General features: G+C 47.9%; 1 protein-coding gene across 3 annotated transcripts in view; it reads left to right on the top strand.

Annotated features, from left to right (window-relative positions):
* The window catches only part of PDE4B (phosphodiesterase 4B), a 171,585-nt gene that overhangs the window by 64,857 nt on the left and 85,350 nt on the right, over positions 1-21,378 (top strand). Inside the window, exon 1 of one of the 3 annotated variants that reach the window (XM_030953135.1) lies at positions 20,689-21,306. The exons of the other annotated variants lie outside the window; for them this stretch is intronic. Within the exon in view, the coding sequence (XP_030808995.1) occupies positions 21,260-21,306 (47 nt within the window). The 5' untranslated portion in view covers positions 20,689-21,259. Of the gene's footprint in view, positions 1-20,688; positions 21,307-21,378 lie in introns of those variants that run through there. 3 annotated transcript variants of the gene reach the window in all.

The following is a 21,378-nucleotide window of genomic DNA, read 5'->3' as shown; positions in this document are numbered from 1 at the left end:
CAGAGGCTCTGGCTAAGACGCTCCAGGAGAGCTGGAGAAGGACAAGGAATGACAGGACAAGGGGAATGACTTCCCAGTGACAAAGGTTGGGTGGGTGATTGGGAAGGAATTCCTAATCAGGAGGGTGGGCAGGCCCTGGGATGGAATTCCCAGATTTGCTGTGCCTGCCCCTGGATCCCTGGCAGTGCCCAAGGCCAGGCTGGAGCAGCCTGGGACAGTGGAGGGTGTCCCTGCCCATGGGAATGGGATGGGATTTAAGGCTCTTCCACCCAACCCATTCCCAGATTCCATGCTGCACAGCTGAAGCAGGGAGTGCCACGTTCCATCTTTTCTGGGTTTTTTACCTGGAAAACAAACGTGAGCATTCACAGCAGCTGGGGATGGATCCTGGAGATCCTGAGCTGCTGCCTTTTCCTGGCAGGGTTTTCTGGGAGCTGCCATGGGATCAGCACTCCTGGAATGCTTTTTAATCTCCTGTAATCACATCCATCATCAACATAATGAATTCTCATCCTGCTCCTCTCCTGCTTCCCATAAAAAACCATCTGAAGCTGCTCACATGCTCCTAAAGCAGGATTTTCCTGAAGTATTCCAAGTAATTCTCTTTTGATCCAGCTGTTAATTGCTAATTTTGATGGCATTTGTTTTACTGGAAATTACTTTTTCCCAAAGTGTGGAAAAGCTTTGTCAGGGAGTTCTCTTGGCATAAATTTAAACCCAGGGAAGGATTTTCCTGAACATGGAACTTTTCATTCAGTTGGGGCTGGAATTTCATGTGAAGGGTGAACTTTGTGTTCTCATTTGATGTTATGATTTCACTTGAATGCTAATGAGCCTTTAATTGTCATTTCTGAAAGTTAATGACTGAGATAATGGGCTGGGGGCTGTTCCCTGTGGTGCTCCATGGGAGATATCCAGATTCCTGCACATCCTGGGGATGAGCAGGTTGGATGCAGCTCCAGGTTGAGAACAAGCCCAGCTTTCCCCAGCTCTGGCTGTTGGAGGAGGAATGGAGGGGCAGGTGCCAATTTTTCCTCTCCCTGACCAGGGACAGGATCCAGGGAATTTCCTGTGCCAGGGACAGTTTAGGTTGGATATTGGGAAAAGGGGGAGGAGGGGCACTGAACAGATCTCCAGGGAATGATCCCATTCCCAAGGCTGCCAGAGCTCCAGGAGCGTTTGGAAAACAGGCACAGGGTGGGATTGTTGGGGGCTCTGTGCAGGGCCAGGAGCTGGATCCGTGATCCCTGTGGGTCCCTTCCAGCTCAGCACATTCCATGGTTTTCTGGTTGTGACATTCCTTTGTCCCTGATGTTCTGTTCTGGCACCACCTCGTTCCTGTCTCTCTCCACCCCTGGGTGGTTCTTCTGAACTTGGAAGCCCAGGACTGATCCTACTGCTGAGCAAACCCAGCTTCCCATCCTCATCCTCACATTCCCTATGAACTTCCCAAAAACTATTGAACTGGGTTAGTCAACCCCAAATTTTGAGTTCTTCTCCTCAAGACCCCAGGGCTCATTGTGCTATCGCCGCTGCAGACCCACTCTGCCTTCCCCAAGTTGTTTTCTTGTTGCTTTTCTATGGAAAAAGAGGATTATTCTGGTTGCAATTTCCATGGAAACAATTACCATAAAGTATTGATCGCCCAGGATAGATTGGGAAGCATGAAAGGATAGAGGTTGTCTCCATGGAAACACGGACATTTCGAGCTTTTTATTCCTTAAGAAAAGAATTCTTATGGCTTTCCTTTAAACAAGTTTCTGGTCCAGTTGAAACTAATTGTGTAGTTTTAATTAAAATTCTTGGTGTAATCAAGAATCTGTTTTAATACCATTCCTATATTGCAAAGAAAAGTCTGGAATAACATTTTCCTAAAAAAAAATATAAAGGATTTGCATCATTTGCACAGCATTTTTCACATTGAAAAGTAGCTGAGCCACATCATTAATTGTCCATGAAAAACAGGTTAAAAACTGGCCTTTTCCTTCTGGAATTTTGGAATTTTTTGGGTAGGATTTTAGTGTTTTCTAGGATTTTAATGGCTTGGTAAAGGAATCACCAACCTGGGACAGCTCTGGGTGGCGCAGGGAGTTCCTCAGGTTGGATTTGGTCCAGGAGGAGCTGAAGTTGGTCTTGAATTCTTCTGATTTCAAATCCTTTATTCCTCATCTGAGAACCTCCAAGGCTTCAGTTGCTGGGGATGTTTTGGGCTCTTTGGAAATTCCTCTGGAGAAATGATGGGAGAAGGGATCCTTTGTTGTTTCAGGAGTGGTTTGGATGCTCAAACCTAAAATCCCAGAATCTCAGACTGGTTTGGGTTGGAGGGACCTTCAAGCTTGTTTTGTTCCTACCTGGACTCTTTCCACTGGCCTGGGACACTTCCAGGGATCCAGGGGACTGCACGACCTCTTTGGCTGAAAAATCCCCAATTTCCAGCCTGGAAATCATTCCAAGGTTTTCCCTGGATGGTTTGGCTCACAGGAGCCTTGCAATGGGTTTAGAAGTCTGGTGGAATAAATGGCGCAGAGGAAAACCCCCAGAACATCCAAATCCCCGTGGAGGAGTCGGGGCTTGGAACGGGATGGGCTTGAAGGTCCCTTCCAGCATGGAACCCTGGAATCATGGAATTATGGAATTATGAAATTATGGAATGATTTGGGTGGAAGGGACCTTCAAGCCCATCCAGCCTCACTCCTACCATGGGAATGGATTTTTTCTGTTTCTAGCTAAATACTCTTAAAAGCTGGTTTTTGCTTTTTTGGCTTGCTGTCAATTTTTTCTGTCCAGGGAGTTTTTCATCATTCCCTTTTTCAAATCAAAGGTTCAGAGCTGACCTCACTTCCAGATCCTGCTCTGCATCATTCATTATGTTTAGATCTCAATTATTCCCAGCAAATCCAATATTTTTCCTGCTCTATCCCAAAAACCTTTGCTTTCTGTGCTCTGTCTTCCTGCTCTGGTTCCCTTCATCAGCATGAGAGCTGATAAATATTTAGTGTGATATAAATAAGTACCTCAATACCACATTAAACATTCCATCAATTAAAATTCCTGCTAATTGAAGGCAAAACTTGTCAGTCTGAAGGAAAATAAGTCCATTAAGGCAGGAAAAACGGCATTTAAGAAGGAATGGGATTGTTTTGGCAGCTACAGAACAATTGCAGCTTTTTCAGACTAGATATAATTATTTTCTACTCTTTTTAAGCTTTTTTCCATGCAAATTGAGGGTGAGACCTTGCTGGGGATTTGGGAATTCCAGAAACAGGAATATGCAAACTCCTCATTTTCAGCAGGAAACAATCAGGCTGTGGAGACAAAACAACGATTTTTTCTAGTTTTTTTTCATTCCAGGATATCCCCCTCCCCCTTTTTAGTGGCATCAGGAATCTCTGGTTTTTTGTAACTTGGATTCAGATTGTTTCTATTTGTACTTGGATTTATGGAGTTAATCCCTGGCTAGAATCACAGAACCTTGGAATGCTGTGGGTTGGGAAGGACCTTGAGGATGATCCCATGGGCTGTGACACCTTCCCTCTATCCCAGACTGCTCCAAGCCCCATCCAACCTCAAACAAAACCGAGAATACTCCATGTTTAATTTTGGAAATGAGGGGAAAATGGGAATTACTACATAGCAGATCTGCTGGAGCAAGAGGAAGGGGGAAGTGAGAGGATCCAGGAAAAGCTGAGGATGACGGAGCAGAGGAAAACCAGGAGCTGGAGGATCCACGGTGTGTGGGCTGGCAGAAAATGTGGATCAGCAGGAGGCAGAGCAGTCTGGATGTCAGCAGGCCTGGGGGGATGACAAGGCAGGTACTTAGAGCTGAAACCTCACACTGGAACTGGGATTTGCTCCCAAATTCCCAGTTTAGTCCAGCTGCTGACGTGTGCTGGGAGCAGAGATTGTCCTGGAGATCTGCAGGGAAAATCAGGGTTTGTGGTGGAGAGCTGGAGTGGAGGACTTGGAGAGGCCAGGGAAAATCCTCATGAGTCGAACATTCCCCTTTCCTGTCCTTTTTCCTGGAAAAACACAAACAAATGGATTGTGGGGAGGGCACAGAGGGTTTCCTGTGCTGGGATATGAGGGGGGTTTGGGCTGATGAGGTCAGGGAAGGGATCAGCCTTGAAATTTGGGATGTTCCTGCTGCTCCTTGATGCTGAACCCACAGCATGAGTTGGTTTCCTTCTGCTCCCAAAACAGGGCAGGGAGAGCTCAGCCTCTGCCCCAAAAACGGGAGGAGCACTGGGAAAAGCTCAGCCTCTGCCCCAAAAATGGGAGAAGCACGGGGAAATCTCCAGCTGGGAATTTGTGCTTCAATCATGGATGTTGCCTTGTGGAAGCAGGAGCTGGTTGGGAAGGAGCCTGTTCAAAACCATTCATTTATCCCTAATTTAGACAGAGTTTTTCTGCCCAATGTTTCCGAATTTTTATGTAATTCTTGGTGGCTTGGGAAGTTTTTTTTCTCAGACGCCCCTTTGGCTTTTGGTGCAGTTGGAGATTTTTCCATCCCATCTGGTTTGGATTGGGAAGGACCTTAAAGTTCATCCCATCCATGGGCAGGGACACCTTCCATAGACCAGGGATCCAGCCTTGGGCACTGCCAGGGATCCAGGGGCAGCCACAGCAAATCTGGGAATTCTATTACAGCCCCTCCTGGGGAACAATTCCCAATTGCCAATCTCCCATCCAGCCCTGCCCTCTGGCAGTGGGAGTCATTCCCCGTGTCCTGTCCCACCATCCCTTGTCCCCAGTCCCTCTGCAGCTCTCCTGGAGCCCCTTCAGGCCCTGGGAAGCTCCATAAATCTGGAATTCCTGGAGCAGTGCCCATGGGACCATTGCTGCTGATGGAGGGGGCTCTTTTCTCTTTTCCACGTGCTCTTCCCTCGGAATCTGTGGAACCACAGGAACAAGTGGAGGTTTGGAGCTGAGTTGTCATTCCAGGGATCTCTCTGTGTTCCCAATCTCATTTTGGTGTTATCTAAATCAAATCAGGGACAGCAGCAGTGGCTTTGTCACTGCACCCAGCAAATCCCATTTTTATGAAGTCAGACCTTTCCTGTTTGTTCTGAGAACTCTGAGGTGAATATTGCAACATCCAGAGGAACAACCCATTTTCCCTTGGGAAGGGGAATGTGTCCCTTGTCAGGCTCAGCAAATTCCGGGATCAGAGATGTCAGGTGGAAAAGGAACTTTTTTCTGTTATTGTTGAGGCCTTCGGTGACGTCTTTAATCTCCAGCGGAAACTCTTTCATCTTTTATGGGAAAGAAATGATTCAATATCCCTGCAAGGTGCACAGCAAACCTCTGCCTTGCTTCCCCATCACTCCGTTGGATCAATCAGCTGGAGTTCCAGCCCTTTCCCAGCCCTGTGCTGCAGGAAGCCCATCTGCAATTTTTATATTTTAAATTCCAAGCAAACCATTTAATCTCCAGCTGTCCCAGCTGCTGCTTCCCTGGAAGTTAATGGGTTATATTTGTGTTAGTTTGGAAGGAATATTTGGAAAGTTTTGGGATGCTTTGTGTGTGTGCATTCCAGAATCCTAGGATCACTGAGGCTGGAAAAGCCCTCCAAGACCATTGAGTCTCTTCAAAGAATTCCAGAATGGTTTGGGTTGAAGGGAATTTAATTCCATCCCATTCCACCCCTGCCACACCTTCCACCATCCCAGGGTGCTCCAAACCCTTTCCAGTCTGGCCTTGGGCACTTCCAGGGATGGGGACCCCAAACTCACAATTAACCCATCCTAACAGCCAGCCTGGAAAACATCCAACCATGGGAAGAAGCTGCCATTATTTCAGGGATCTTCCCAAATTAAAGGTGCCATCCAGGAGACCTTTATTCCTCTGGGAGCTGATCCCTCTTGGAATAACACAGTGAAAAAAAAATCCTGCACTTCACCCCTGCTGTTATTTTCATTCCTTTGTGTTCTGTTTGCACAGAAGCTTCACAATCCCATTTGCTGCCTCCCACACGGAACTGGTGCCTCCCAAATGCAGCAGGTTCCTGTGGAACCGGGAGCAAACACGCCCAGAATCCCAAAAAATAATGAGGAGTTTTGGTTTTGTGCTGTTATCTGAGTTATCTGACCAGCCAGGGGATCAGGATGTATTTGGATTTTGGGATGGGATTTGCCTCTGGAAAAGGCTTGAAATTCATTTTAGATGTTGCCTTTGGAATTGAGTATTTGTGCTTTCCCATAAAATATAAAATTTATTTGAAGTATGGAAGTGTTGTTTAATCCTGGTTTTACCTCCCACTTCCCAGTTCACATCAAATTATTTGGTTCTAAATTCCTTTGGGAAAAAACCTTGTGATGAAAGAGCAGGGTTTGGGTTTTGGGAGTTGTTTAGATGTTTTCCTCATGTGTGGTTTCCATCATTTTATCTGGAATTTCGTGATTTGGAATAATTAAATTAATATAAAATATTCATTTCATGCCATGAAATTGTTACCAACAAATGTAGAAGAGGTTATGGTTTATTCTTGGGTTTGACTGAAGATTTTATTTAGATTTAACTGGAAATTCCTGCTTGAAGTGCAGCAACTCATCCCAAACATTGGGAATTGACAGATTCCATGGGATCCTGGGAGTGGCTGGAGAAGCCAGATTCATGGATCCCACAAAACTGGGGTGGGAATTAGAGGATCCCACAAAATTGGGGTGGAATCCAGAGGGTTTGGGTGGATGCAAAACCAGAACCTGAGGCAGGTGAACAGCACTCCTGGGAAAAGGAAGCTGCAGATGGACGAGGATCAGTTTCCTGGGACTGAGTTTCCTGGAATTCCATCCATTTTAGGAGCTGCTCCCAGGAATATTTTGAATATTCATGGCACATTTTATGCGCTAAGAACAGCGTGTTATGGATGGATGTTATGGACATTGTAATTGTAAATTACAACGTTTAGCTGGGTGAAATTCCTAATTAACTCCCTAACGAGCAGCCGGGGCAATTAGCAAAGCCAGGCCTTCAAAGGATGCGGGGAGAGCTGGATTTCATGGATGTGGGTGGGGAAATTTGGAATTAAATCTGGAAAAGTAGAATTTATTAACCAGTGTTCCATTGCTCCAGTGCTGACTGAGAGACAGGAATCCCATTCTGTGGGATTCTTTTTGAGGAAAACGGGAGTTTTCCTCAAAATCCCAGCAGTTGCCTTTGGCCACATCTCCAATGATTCCTGATGGATCAATCCCTAATTTTCAGCCTTCCTGGGGCAGATTTCCAGGGATAGGCTTTAACCTGAAGGGTTAAATGGGATTTTGGGATGGAATTCCTGGCTGGGAGGGTGGGGAGGGGCTGGGATGGAATTCCCAGAGTAGCTGTGGCTGCCCCTGGGTCCCCTGGCAGTGCCCAAGGCCAGGCTGGAGCGATTTTGGACAGTGGAAGGTCCCTGGGGTGGGAATGGAGCTTTAGGGTCCTTCCAAGCCAACCCAATCCAAGATTCCATGACATTCCAACAGCCTTTAATTGGAGTCAAAGGGAATTAGATTAATTGCCTTCCCTCAGATAGAAAGAGTTAAAAATGGGACCAAACCAGCTGAAAACACAACAAATTCCCCATTTTGGTTTTCCGCCCAGGGAGGACAAAATTCCTCATGAAAATTGGGACTAAAATCCATCTTAAGGCAGATTTGTCCGACCAACTGAATTATTCGTGGCAGCTGCAGTGGCAGGGAGGGGCTGCAGGGAGATTAATTAATTAATTACCCCCCTCAGCCTCGTTAGGGCCAGTGGAAGTCCCCTGGGTGGAATTCCTGTCGTGTCCAATTAGCAGCTCATTAATCCAGGGGTGACTCTTTCCTTGGGGAGGGATCCCATCCCATTTGTTTCGTTCTGATTTTATTAATTGGGATCTGATTTTGTTAACTGGAATCTGATTCTGACTTGTTTGATTCTGATTTTAATAGTTTGGTCCCATTTCCAGACAAAACAGTTTCCAGTTGCTCTCCAAATCCCAAAAAATTAAACATTCCCTGGCCTAAAAACTGGTTTTTTCCCAATTTTAGCTAAACACACCAATATTGGGGTTTTCTAGGTGAGCTCTTCATGTGGAAAACTTGGGGAAAAAAGTCAGGCTCGGGCCAAGTGTTTGTTCTCCTAAATTTCAGGAATAATTTTGCAGCTGAGTCTGCTCCCTCCTGGAATTGCTCCTTGGAGTGGCAAAGCCTTGGAGGTTTCAGAGCTTCCCATTGGAGATTTTGGGGGAGTTGTAGGAAAAATTTGGATTTCTGTGTGGAATATGTGCAAAAATGATGAAATTGTGGAATATCCTGAGCTGAAGGACACACAAGGATCATTGATCCAAGTCCTGCCCTACAGGACAATCCCAAAATCTCACCCTGGGCATCCCTGAGAGCGTTCTCCAAACTCAGGAGGTTTGGGAATGTGCCCATTCCCTGGGGAGCTGTTCCAGCTCCTCTGGGGGAGGAATTTTTCCTGATATTTCAAAGGGAATCAGCTCCAGTGGCTGAACTGAGCCAAACCAATCCTGGTTTTGTTCTTCCAGGATCCACATTTCCCTTCCCTGCATATCCATGCTTTTATCTGACTTCCAGATGAAGTCATTTGTGGCACAACAGATCCTGTGGGAATTCCTGGCATTCCAGCAGCTCAGCACCTCATCCTTCAAAAAATAAAAATCAGAATTTCAGTGGAGTTTTATATCTTCAATTGGTCATTCCAGGTTTGGCTCCTCTCAGTAGCTGGGATGGTTCCCAGGACACTCCTTTGGTGATGAAGAGATTAAAACTCTGTTTTAACAGGAAATTTAAGCTCATTTTCAACATCAAGCATAATAATCTTTATCCATAAAAGATGAAAATTCCCTGCCCTGTGCTTCACCTCAACTGCTTCAACTCAGAATGTCGGGATGCTTCCTCTGATTGAAAATTCCTCTATTTATGGTGGAAAAAAAACACCCTAAAATGCGATGTTTAATCCAAAAACATGACAGGCAGAGGATAAATCTTCCTCATTTCCAAACATTTATACAAGGAAAAGGAAAATCCATCCAAATCCAAGGGAAGAATCTCCAGAGAACAAATACAACTTGGGGGCTGTGGAAGAATTTCACTCCCAGGTTCTTTCTTGCTGTGTGGAACATGAAGTTACGATTTTGTAACTCTTGTTTTTCATCTGGTTTTTAATTTGATAAATTTGTTTTTAATGTTTTATTTCCCCGAGCAGCCCAACAGTCAAATTTAACAGAAATGTTTGATGATCTGCTCAGTGCACAGCAAAAATACCCTGGAATTTAGGAAAGTATCCGAGGATCAAACCAAACAGTGGGGCTGGAGATTGACTCAAAATTGCAGATTTAGAGAAGAAATAATTCCATAATTTTTGATACTTCTTCTTTGGAGCAAGCAGCAACTTCACAGTAGAATTTCAGAGTGAATTCTCTTAAATTTCAGGGTGGTTTCTTTAAAATTTCAGGGTGAATTCTTTTACGTTTCAGAATGAATTCTTTGAAACTTCAGGGTCAATTCTTCTAAAATTCAGAGTGACTTCTTTTAAATTTCAGGGTGGATTCTCCCAAATTGATCTTTTCAGGTGATTTTTAAATAGAATTCCTTTGGCATCTCTTTAATTGCAATGCTACAGAGATTTTCTCCAGGAAAGCCAGCAAGGTATCATCAGCACAAACGATTGGCCAATATATTTTCAATTAAACTCTCCAATTCCTTGATCTAATTCCATTATCCCAGAATCATTAGGGTTGGAAAAGAGCTCCAGGATCAAGTCCAACCTCCAGGGAATTAATCCATTTTCCCTCCTGATTTTTCAGCTTTGTCACCTGAAGGTTTTCTTGGTCATCACCTCAAGTTTTTCTTTTGACCCTGGCCCGGAGCATCCCAAAATCCAAATATTCCAAATTATTTTGATTTCCAAAGGCCAAGCAATTCTTTTCCTCAGCACAAGTCCGTGGGTTTATTGTTTGGGTGGATACAAAGATTTCCTCCTCCAATAATCGAGATAAGTGTGTTTTCCTTGGGTTCTATTCCTAATAAAACAGTTGGGATTTCACATGTAGGGGGCTAAAAATAGCCAGGCCTTGGGTTTAATGGCAGAGTTTTCTTTTCCCGAGGATTGTGTGTGCTGGAGGTTGGAAGGGTTTTGTTTCCAAGGAAACAAACGCTCTGCGCTCGGCGTGCATCCAGGGCTCCTGCAGGAAAATGGCACCGCCGTTCCTGGGAGAGGGCAGGGACAGAGGGACATTGCAGGGTGGGAGCTGGGCCAGCAGTGCCAGGGTGCTCCAAAGGCAGGGTGCTCAGGGATCAGATCCTGTCCCAGCTGAGATGGAGACAATACAAATGCACTGCATTTCCAGAAGCCTTCAAACTGTTTTTATTCTGGCATGCATGCTTTTTATACATTCTCACAAAACTCATAACTTTACACTTTACTCATTGGTCATGAGACAAACAAAGTGCTCATTGGAATAGTTGCAGGTTTCTCTTATTTATCCTTCTCTCTTTCTTGGTTTCTATGTCAACAACCTTGGTAGGAAATTCTTTTGGGGGTGAACATGGATCCTCTTACCAAATTTCCCTCTGGCTCTCAGAAGTCACAGCAAAACCTCTTCCACGAGGTCCCGTTTGCAGAATCTCAGCCCCTTCCCCAGTGATCCAGAGCTGTTACCCACAGTGGGGACTAGCAGCTTCCACATTAATGTGCTTTATGAATGGGAGTCATGCTGTTATTCCCATGGGAGTTACTGGGACATCCTGGAAAAGACAGGAATTTTTGGTTGTAGGTCCAGACAGAAGCAGTGTTTTGGGGTCGTAATTTACCCGTCCCTTGTTTTGGCAAATTACAGTGGAGAATTAACAGTTTAGCTCAGGTTTTGTGCCTGCCATTGGGATGGGGGCATCACCTCTGGGACAGCACCTGGATTCCCATTTTCCTGGCACAGGCAGGGTTTGGATGCAGCTGCTGTTGGAATTGCATGGAAGGGCTGGTGGCCCCATCTCAGTCATCTCCATGGGGTCACTTTGTGCTTTTGGAAGATGTGGGGCTGCAGGAGCCACGTTTGCAGCTGGACTGACACCCCTGGGATGAGTCCCAGCTCTGCTTTCTCCTGGAATATTAAATTCCAGAGTAAATAAGGAAGTCACAATGGTTTTGCATTTTACAGGGTGAGAGGACACAGGGAATGGCTTCCCACTGCCAGAGGGATGGATGAGATTTTGGGAAGGAATTCCTCCCTGTGAGGGTGGGGAGGCCCTGGGATGGAATTCCCAGAGCAGCTGTGGCTGCCCCTGGTTCCCTGGAATTGTCCTGGACAGGGCTTGGAGCACCCTGGAACAGTGGGAGGTGTCCCTGCTTTGGCAGGGGTGGAGTGGCATCATCTTTAAGATCCCTCCCAACCCAAACCATTGCAGGGATTTTGGGAATAGTTTGGGAATAGTTGTTTTTATGTGTTGCAGGTGTGGGAAAAGGCAGAGCAGTGCTAAGGGGAAAGGCTTTCCAATGCCATCCCCATCCCCCTGAAAATTAGGGAAATGAGAGCAACAAAAACTGTCTGAAAATCAGAGGAATGGGCAAACAACTTGGGAAGAGTCCAGATGGCAGAGTCCAAACATTTTTGTGTGAGGGGAGAGGTTTTTTTGGGAAAACTTGGTGAAGAGCCTCTCGTCTCCCTGTTATGAGATAAGGATGTTTAGAGGGTCAGGAATGTAAGCGATGAGGAATTACAGTTAAATATTACAGTTGATCCATTACATTACAGTTAAATATTACAGTTAGATCCACTACATTACAGTTAAATATTACAGTTAGATCCACTACATTACATTACAGTTAAATTCAGACACTCACCATGTGTGGCTGTGTGATGTGGAATGTTCTGGGAGTGGGGATGAAATCCCCCAAAGGCCCTGAACCCCCCTGAACACTGCTCTGGGAGCAGCACTTCCCACCAGATCCCCAAAGCCATTATTTTGTATTTTTGAAGTTTCCTGTTGAGCCTCCTTGGAGAGCAGGTGCACCCAGGTGGAATTTGAAGGAATATCCACTTTTATTCCCAATGGAGCAGCTCCAGGGCTCTGTTTTTCCTTACCAGGCTCTGAATAACAAAGCCCAGCTTAACTGTGTGCAGTTAACTCTGGGAAACGTTCTGGCACTTCCACTCTTCCCAAATTATTTAAAAATTGGTGCTGTTGTCAATGTTCACAGTTTGCAGCGTGCCAAAATCTCCTGGCTTGGCTGAGTGCAGGGAGAAAGGAATATTAATGTGCTGCTGGGGGGTGGAATGGGAGTTGTTTTCCATGGAAAAATAACTGCTGTCTGTTAGAATCCAAAATGCAAAATACTCTCAAAGCTTTAAGCCTGTAAACCAAAGCTTAACATTAAACACAGGGTTTAATCTGAAACTTTAGGAAAAACTTCTAAACTTAAGTATTAAAAACAAAAATGGATATTTATAATTTAATACAAAACCACATTAGACTAGATTTTAAAAATTTAAAATTTTAAAGTTTAAAATATAAAAAAAGTTTAAATTTTAAAGTTTAAAATATAAAGTTTAATATATAAAAAATATAAAGTTTAAAATATAAAAATATAACCATATAAAAATAGTTACAAAGATAAACAAAAATTTAAAATACAATACTATAAGTTTATATACCATAACAGAATTAACTAAAAAACCACTATAACATAAGTCCATAAAACAAAATATTTAAAAATTAAGTCAAAAACATCAATATCTTTATTAACAGTATTTTATTAGTCAATTACTCCTTTAAAAATCTTATAACTAAAAGTCTTCTAAAAACCTTCTAAACCATACTATAACAATAGAAACCAAACTCACCCTTCCTGCCTATATAAAAATTAAAAAATAAACACATTTAAAATAACCAAACCAAACCAAACCAAAACAAAAACCAAAAAATCAAAAATCAACTCAAAAATCCCATCTCTAATTCCTTCCAAAATTCCCCACAAATAAATGATCCCACTGTCAAGGGGAGTTAATTTGGAATTGATAGGGGAGCTTTGGTCTGTCAAGGAAATGATCCCAGGATTCCAGCCAGGTTTGGACGGGAGGGACATCACAGTGACATTCCATGGGCAGGGACACCTCCCATCAGCCCAGGGGGCTCCAGCCTCATCCAACCTCATCCAACTGCATCCAACCTCATCCAACCTCATCCAGCCTCATCCAACCTCATCCAACCTCATCCAACCTCATCCAACCTCATCCAACCTCATCCAGCCTCATCCAACCTCATCCAACCTCATCCAGCCTCATCCAACCTCATCCAACCCCATCCAACCTCATCCAACCTCATCCAACCTCATCCAACCCCATCCAACCTCATCCAACCTCATCCAACCTCATGCAACCTCCAGCCTCATCCAGCCTCATCCAACCCCATCCCACCTCATCCAACCTCATCCAACCTCATCCAACCTCATCCAACCCCATCCAACCTCATCCAACCTCATCCAACCTCATCCAGCCTCATGCAACCTCATCCAGCCTCATCCAGCCTCATCCAACCCCATCCCACCTCATCCAACCTCATCCAACCTCATCCAACCTCATCCAGCCTCATCCAACCTCATCCAACCCCATCCAACCTCATCCAACCTCATCCAACCATCCAGCCTCATCCAACCTCATCCAACCTCATCCAGCCTCATCCAACCTCATCCAACCTCATCCAGCCTCATCCAACCTCATCCAACCCCATCCAACCTCATCCAACCTCATCCAGACCTCATGCAACCTCATCCAGCCTCATCCAGCCTCATCCAACCCCATCCCACCTCATCCAACCTCATCCAACCTCATCCAACCTCATCCAGCCTCATCCAACCTCATCCAACCCCATCCAACCTCATCCAACCTCATCCAGCCTCATCCAACCTCATCCAACCCCATCCAACCTCATCCAACCTCATCCACTCATGCAACCTCATCCAGCCTCATCCAGCCTCATCCAACCCCATCCAAGCCTCATCCCTCCATCCAACCATCCAACCTCATCCAACTCATCCAACCCCATCCCACCTCATCCAACCTCATCCAACCTCATCCAAGCCCCTCATCCAGCCTCATCCACTCATCCACTCATCCAACCCATCCAACCTCATCCAACCTCATCCAACCTCTCCAGCCTCATCCAACCTCATCCAACCCCATCCATCACCTCATCCAACTTCATCCAACCTCAGCTCATCCAACCTCATCCAGCCTCATCCAGCCTCATCCAACCTCATCCAACCCCATCCCACCTCATCCAACTCCATCTAACCTCATCCAACCTCATCCAACTTCATCCAGCCTCATCCAACCTCATCCAACCTCATCCAACTCCAACCTCATCCAACCTCATCCAACCTCATCACCCAAAGGATCTGGAAAAACTGAATCCCAAGGTTCCTTGGTTTTCCAATATTTTCGCTCCTTTAGGGATTTGGGAAGTTGAAGATTCCCAACTTTTTCAGGGTTTAGGAGTGAAAATCCGGGGTTGGAGAGTTTGCTGAAGGGGGGTGAAGAGCTTTGTCCTGAGGATTGCAGGTCTGTCCTGTCCCTCCTGTCTGTCCTGCCCCAAGGCTCCTCGTGCTCCTGGCTTTTCTTTGGATGGGACTCCTGGAGATGGGACAGTGGTGACAGCAGGCAGCCTTCAGGAGCTGCTGGTGGCCATCTGCGAAGATCTGGGATCTTCTCCTCCTGGGATTCACCTGGGAATTCACCATGGCCATGGTGGGGAAACCTGTGGAAAACGGAATTAAACTTCCCTGGCTGCCCCAGGGCTTCCTCCCCGCCACAAAATCTGGGAAACATTGTACAACATTCCCATGCAGATGGGTTTGTGCTCCAAGGAACTTGAGGGGTGCTGGGAATGAGCATTAGGGGAGAGGAGAAAGGAGCAATCCGAGGAAAGTGCTGCTTTCCCTGGCTCCTGGCAGGAAATCGCTCCTTAAGTGGCGCTCCCGAATTGTCAGCTGCTTGTTTTAACACAAAATGTGTAAAAATTCCAGCCCTGCTCCTCTCCAGGAGATGGGAAAGCTCTGGAGAGCTGCAGCCTCAGGGCTTGGAGACAGGGAAGAAAAAACTGTGGGGGTTATAAGTCATAATATTGTGACCTATTCCAGAGGCAGTGGTTTTATTCCCGGATAAATCAGCGCAGTGGAGCAGGTGCAGGGAAACCAGGAAGGTTTGGGATGCTCAGGGCCTTCCCTCCCCCATCCTGCTCCTTGTTCCACGGCTGGAGATCCAGGTCTTTGTGCCAGGGTCTGGATCCAAGTCCAGCTTTGGATGCTGTGGGCTGGAAATGCCACGTGGGGGTTTCTTACTCATCCAGGAGTGTCCAGGGGCTCAGCTTCCCTCCTGGCCTGGAAAAGGGACAAGAATTCCACACTGGGCATTCCTTTGGCTTCTCCAGAGGGGTTCCCTAGTGGAGAGGGACCCGCAGTCAGAGCCTGGAGAGCTCAGGAAGCCTCAGGATGCTGGATAGGAGAGATGGCTCATCCCAGATCATCAGCATGCCCACAGGGGTCCTGATCCACAGGGAATTTGCAGCTGGAGCAAAGGAGGCTCAGGGGCCCTTGTGGCTCTGCACAGCTCCTGCCAGGAGGGCACAGCCGGGGGTCGGGCTCTGCTCCAGGGAACAGGGACAGGAGCAGAGGGAACGGCCTGGAGGAAGGGTCAGGGTGGACAGCAGCAGGAATTTCTCCATGGAAAGGGTGCTCAGGCCTTGGAAAGGACTGGACTCCCCATCCCAGAGGTGTCCAGGGAATTCCTGGCAGTGACACTCTGCCAGGGTGGGGGACAAGGCAGGGGTTGGGCAGAGCTGGGACTTGATGGCCTTGAAGGGCTTTTCCAACCTCAGTGATTCCAAGAATTCCTGCACTTTTCCCCTCATTTCATCCAGGGAACAGCCAGCACTGCTGCTTCCCTAACTGAGGGAATATCTGCATTCCAAAGCTGTGGAGCACCAAAAAAAGTTCATTTGAGGCCCAAAGTTTGTGGTGGTTTCTGCTCCTGGAATCACTTCCATGCTGGGAACCCACATCCCTGCAGCAGCTTCTCCTCAAACTGTGAGAGCTCCAGAGGCTGGAAGGAGCCAAAGTGGAACATAAAATTCCAGCTCCCTGAAGGTGCAATAAAACGGGAGGTCAGGATTTAATCCAGATGGGGACCTGGGAATCTGCTGGGAGCTGCTCATTCCCAGCCCTGGGTTCTCCGTGCTCCATCAGCCTGTGCTGGAAGGATGACAGCAGAGCTGGTGTTGATGGAAAATAGATCCAAACATTCATTAATTGCCAGCTCAGCGAGCCCCAGACCCCTCTGCACGGAGCAGCTGCCGCTGTTGAGTCATTCTGTTGGAAACTCTTCAGGAACTTCACAGGGATGAGATGGTTTTCCTTCCTTTTTTCCATGTTTTCCTTCCCTCTGCTCCTGGTACAGCTTTTCCTGCCTCTGTCCCACTCCCCCCACCCCAGTCTGGTGGCTCTGGCTACCAGTTTGGCCCCTCTGGGTGCAGGGTTTGCTTGGAAACTCCTCCTCTTCCATGTGGGATTCCTGGGACAGGGTGTTACCTGCTGGAAAATGGGATTTTGTTCATGGGAAGCTGGGAAAGGCGGTGTTGGTGGGAAGGATGGAGCTGAGGTGTCTGCCCGGGGAAGGTGGAAGCTCCTGGGGGCACTGGGGGTTGGATTTGTGGAGCACAGGTCAGGGTGGGTTCAGAGCTGTACTTCAGAAATGGCAAATTCCTGCTGGAAAATGACTTTTAGGGATCCCAGTTTTGGAAAACGTCGAGTGCTTGTGCCATTTCCTGAGAGTTTTTATCCAGAGCCCTGGAAACTGAGAGGAACTTTCTGGAATAAGTCTAGAGGAGGCCCCGGGGCTGCTGCAGGGCTGGAGCCAGGCTGGGACACCTGGGGGTGCTCACCTGGAGGGGAGAAGGATCCAGGCAGAGCTCAGAGCCCCTGCCAGGGCCTGAAGGGGCTCCAGGAGAGCTGGACAGGGACTGGGGACAAGGCCTGGAGGGACAGCACACAGGGAATGGCTCCCACTGCCAGAGGGCAGGGCTGGATGGGAGATTGGGAATTGGGAATTGTTCCCGGCAGGGTGGGCAGGGGCTGGGCTGGAATTCCCAGATTTGCTGTGGCTGCCCCTGGATCCCTGGCAGTGCCCAAGGCCAGGCTGGACACTGGGGCTGGGAGCACCTGGGACAGTGGAATTGTCCCTGGAAGGTGGCACTGAATTGGCATTTCAGTTCCCTTCCCACCCAAACCATTCCAGGATTCCATGATTTAATGATGCAGCACCTGGCACACCAAATCTGCTGCAGGTTTCGAGCCACCCTGCTGTTGGTACAGCTCATTATTTGCCAGATAGAATTCCCCAGTTTCTGAAAAAAAATAGCTGATCTGAAAATTGGGGTTTGTGAGCTAATTATTGTGAGTGGGTCTGTGTTTCGGGATCTGAAATAAGTGCATTGTTCAGGACTTCATGGAGAATGGTGTTTATTGTGAGGGTTGGTAAAATAATATTCCTGGAGCTCTTGGGCAGCCTGTTCAGGAAAAAGAAGGGAATTAGAATTGCAGATCAGGATTTCATCATCCTCAATCAGCGTGGCCAGCAAGGAGGGATGAATGGAAAGCTGCTCAGGAGCCCCAGCAATTGCAGCCTTCCCAAACCCATAAATGGCTTTGTGCTCCCCAGAGGGGCAGAAGCCCCAGGAATTTCAGTATCTGAGAAAGGGTCGATGCTGTGGAGAAAAACAGACATTAAAATGCCAGGAGCGGTGTGGGGGAAGCTCCTTTTGGGGTGGTTTTTGGTGATCAGCTGGGGTGGTTGTGTGTTATCCTGATTATTCCATAATTAGCAATGAGGGGGAAGAAAAATATCCCTGAAAACATATCTAGGATTTCTTTATCTGGGGTAAAACCCCATTATCTGGGGTGAAAACCCCAGTATTACATCAGTGGAGGTCTTTAATCTGGGCAGACAGAGCACGGAATAAACTTATTTTTGTATTCTGTGCTTCTGGTTTGTCTCAAAATTCCCAAAATATCCGCTGGTGTTTTTCAGGCTGCTGTGAGGACAGGGAACATTCCTGAGCCTTCCCTGCTGCTGACTGAGGGAATGAAGGTGCCCGAGCACTGGGGGCCTGGAGAGTCTCAAGGCAGCAGGAGAGCAGGGACTGCCTTATGTAACTTCGCTCAAAGACGTGGAAAAAAAACCCATTCTGGGCTGGTTTTCCGGTTTCTGTGCGATTTTTCAGGAAATGTTTGAAGTTTCCCTGGAGGAGCAGCAGTGTTGGGGCTGCCAGGATGGCCCAGTGGGAGGAGGCTCCTCGTTAGCACGGTTTGCAAAGGCTAATTAATAAATACATGGAGTCTGGAGATCCAAATGAACAATTTGGGGATTTGGGAGTGGGAGGGAGGGAGGCCCAGTGGGTTCTGATCCCAGCCCTGGGATTTTATTCATTTCTGTCCTGTTGATCCTGCAATTCCTGGGTTTCCACTTGGGATAATTACTGAACTGTCTAAGAAACTCCAGGAAGAAAATCCCAGGGAATGATTATTCTCTTTCCCACCCAGCACCCTGTGGTTACTGCCCTGCTCCCTGCAATTCCCCACGTCAAATTTGGGATGCTGGGAAAGGCTGGATTGTGAAGGGAGATGCCAGAAAAATGGGAATGGGGAGGGAAAAAGCACAAACCCAGCGTGGTGGGGTTGGAAAAACCAACAACTCATGGAAGTGGCTGCTCCAGAATTAGCAGAGAATTCATTTTGGCTTTTCCCCCAGGAACAATGAGGGGAATGTGCAGATGTTCATTCCACAGGGTGGGAGTTTCCAGGCATGGAAGGTGGAGGGACAGGACACAGGGAATGGCCTCCCACTGCCAGAGAGTGAAATTAGATGGGAGACTGGGAAGGAATTCCTGGCTGGGAGGGTGGGCAGGCCCTGGAATAGAATTCCCAGAGCAGCTGTGGCTGCCCCTGGATCCCTGGCAGTGCCCAAGGCCAGGCTGGATGGGGTTGGAGCACCTGGGACGGTGGGAGGGGTCCCTGCCATGGAATGGGGTGGGATTTAAGGTCCCTTCCATCCCAAACCACTCCAGGATTCCATGGATTTAAGGTCCCTTCCATCCCAAACCATTCCATGGTTCCCTGATTTGGGCCTGTCTGTGTATCTGTCAATTTACCTGCTGGGCACCTTTTTCATGCGTAAGAGGCAGAATTCCATGGTTTACACAAAATTCTTCACCCCTGTGAGTAAAACTGGCTCCTGCCAAACCAAAGTGGAGATGGAGCAAAACCAAGGAGAGGTGCAAAGTTTTGGAATATTGATCATTCATACCTGATCTTTGCCTTATACCTTTGATTTGCCCCTATTTTTATAGATTTGTTAAATCTTGTTATCAATAACGTCAATAGAATAAAAATAAGGATTTATGTCTCATCTCCCAGTCAGAGGAGAGAACCACACAGTTTTCCCAGTCTGGAAAAGCTTTTCCTGAGCTTCGAGTGTGTCAGAGCAGCTGGGGAGTCTGGGTGGGGATGGAATGACACTGCCACTCTCCCCCTTCCCTGGATTTTTAAATTGGATTTGGCATCTTCATTGCTGAAACAGCTCCTCGTTCTGCCTTTCCAGCTCGGAGTTAGCTGCAGGGAGGGGGCTTGGATTGTGGATCCTCTGAGATCCGTGGGGTGACCCCTGCTCTGTCCCCTGCTGTCCCCTCCTGCTGCTTTGGGAATAGGGAGTGTTGTGGATCACTGATGGCTGATGAAATTTATCCATCACCTATAGAAATCCATTTATCCATCACCTATAAAATCCCATTTTTCCATCACCTGTACAAATCCATCACCTGTACAAATGCCCTTTATCCCTCTTTCCCGACACCTTCGATTCCAACTGATGGATAAAATCCCTTCCCGTGGTTGTCAAGGTGAAACGTTTGGAGACTTCGGGGGGAAAACAAACAAACAAACAAACAAACAAACAAACAAACAACCGAACGAACGAACCCGGGGAAGGGAAAATGTTCCGGTGCCTGCTGCGCGTCCGGTGCCGCCGAACTTTGTCCTTCCCGAGGGGAGGAGGCGCCATCGGGTCCCCTTTGTCACCCCCGCAAGGTGCGGGTGGGGCAGAGCCCTGCCAGCATTCCCGATCCAGCGCGGTTTCCTTCCCATCCATCCATCCCTCCATCCCTCCATCCCTCCATCCCCGGCTCTCCCAGCCCTCCCTTTGTCCCCGGGTCCCCTCCCGGCTCCGGCGGGGGCGCGGGGGGGGCCGGAATTTCGGGAGCCGCTCCCGGGCGGATGCGGCCCCATCTCCCACCCACCCCTGACGTCTCGCTGCACCAGGGAGCCGCGTCGGGTTTGATGTGGAGCGGCGGGATTTAGATCTTGTAAATCTTGTAAAATTCCATTTTATGCAGAGAGGCACACACGCGCTCAGAAATCCGGCGGCGCCGCGCGGGGCGAGGCTGCGGCTGGCGCGGTCCCGGCGCCGGGCTTTTCCCGCAGGAGCGGCACCTGGATGGGGATGGACGGGGCTGGGCGGCGCAGCCCCGCGCCCGGGTGACAGCGGGGACAGAGAGTGACAGCAGCGCGGGGCACTCCCCTCTCCGCTGGCGGTGACCCCTGGCAGGGAGCCGGCGGCTCTCCTGCCGTTCCTGCCGGGCGGGATGGACGTTCCGGGCCTTTTGCCACCCGAGCCCGCCCCGTAACCCCGCGGCTGGAGCTGCGTCCCTGCTGCAGCCCCGAGCTCATCCCGGCGGATGCTCCGCGGGAGGGACCCGCCGGCGGGGCTTCTGCAGCGTCACAAAACTTTGCCTCGGCTCCGGAGGAAGGAGGGATGTGACCTGGAAAGGAGGAACAGCAAAAAGGGGATGTTGCTGCAGCTTGGAAAAGGTTTTTTCCCCCCCGCTGTCTCAGGATCGTTGGAAGGGATTTTACAAATGAGAGCAGGAAGCTGCAGTCAAAGGGGGGGGTGCCAGAAATAGATTTATTTTTTCTTTCTTCTGCTAGAAATGAAGAAATTTGGGAGTCCATAGAGGCTGCTCCACAGGCACCCCCACTTTTTGCTTGCCAAGGCATTTGCATTCCTCTGGAAAGTGGCATCCACCTGCAAGGGGAGTTGCCATGTAATCCCAAAGAATAAAAACTCCTGGAAACATCTCCGTGCCACTGAGCCAACTCCAGAGGGACCCAAGTTGGGAATTGGCAGGACATGTCCTGACTCTTTTTGGATGAGAGAGGAGAAGGATCAGCTGGGAAGATGTTAAATATTAATATTTTACCCAATCGCCGCCATTCGTGGATTTGGTGAGTATGCCATGGGTTTGTCCGGATCACAGCACTTCTGATGGGCACAAAAGCTTGGAAATCAGGATATTT

The sequence above is a fragment of the Camarhynchus parvulus genome, chromosome 8 (genome assembly GCF_901933205.1).
Source record: "Camarhynchus parvulus chromosome 8, STF_HiC, whole genome shotgun sequence".
NCBI classification, from domain to species: Eukaryota; Metazoa; Chordata; class Aves; order Passeriformes; family Thraupidae; genus Camarhynchus; species Camarhynchus parvulus.
This window is presented reverse-complemented; position numbering and strand designations above follow the sequence as displayed.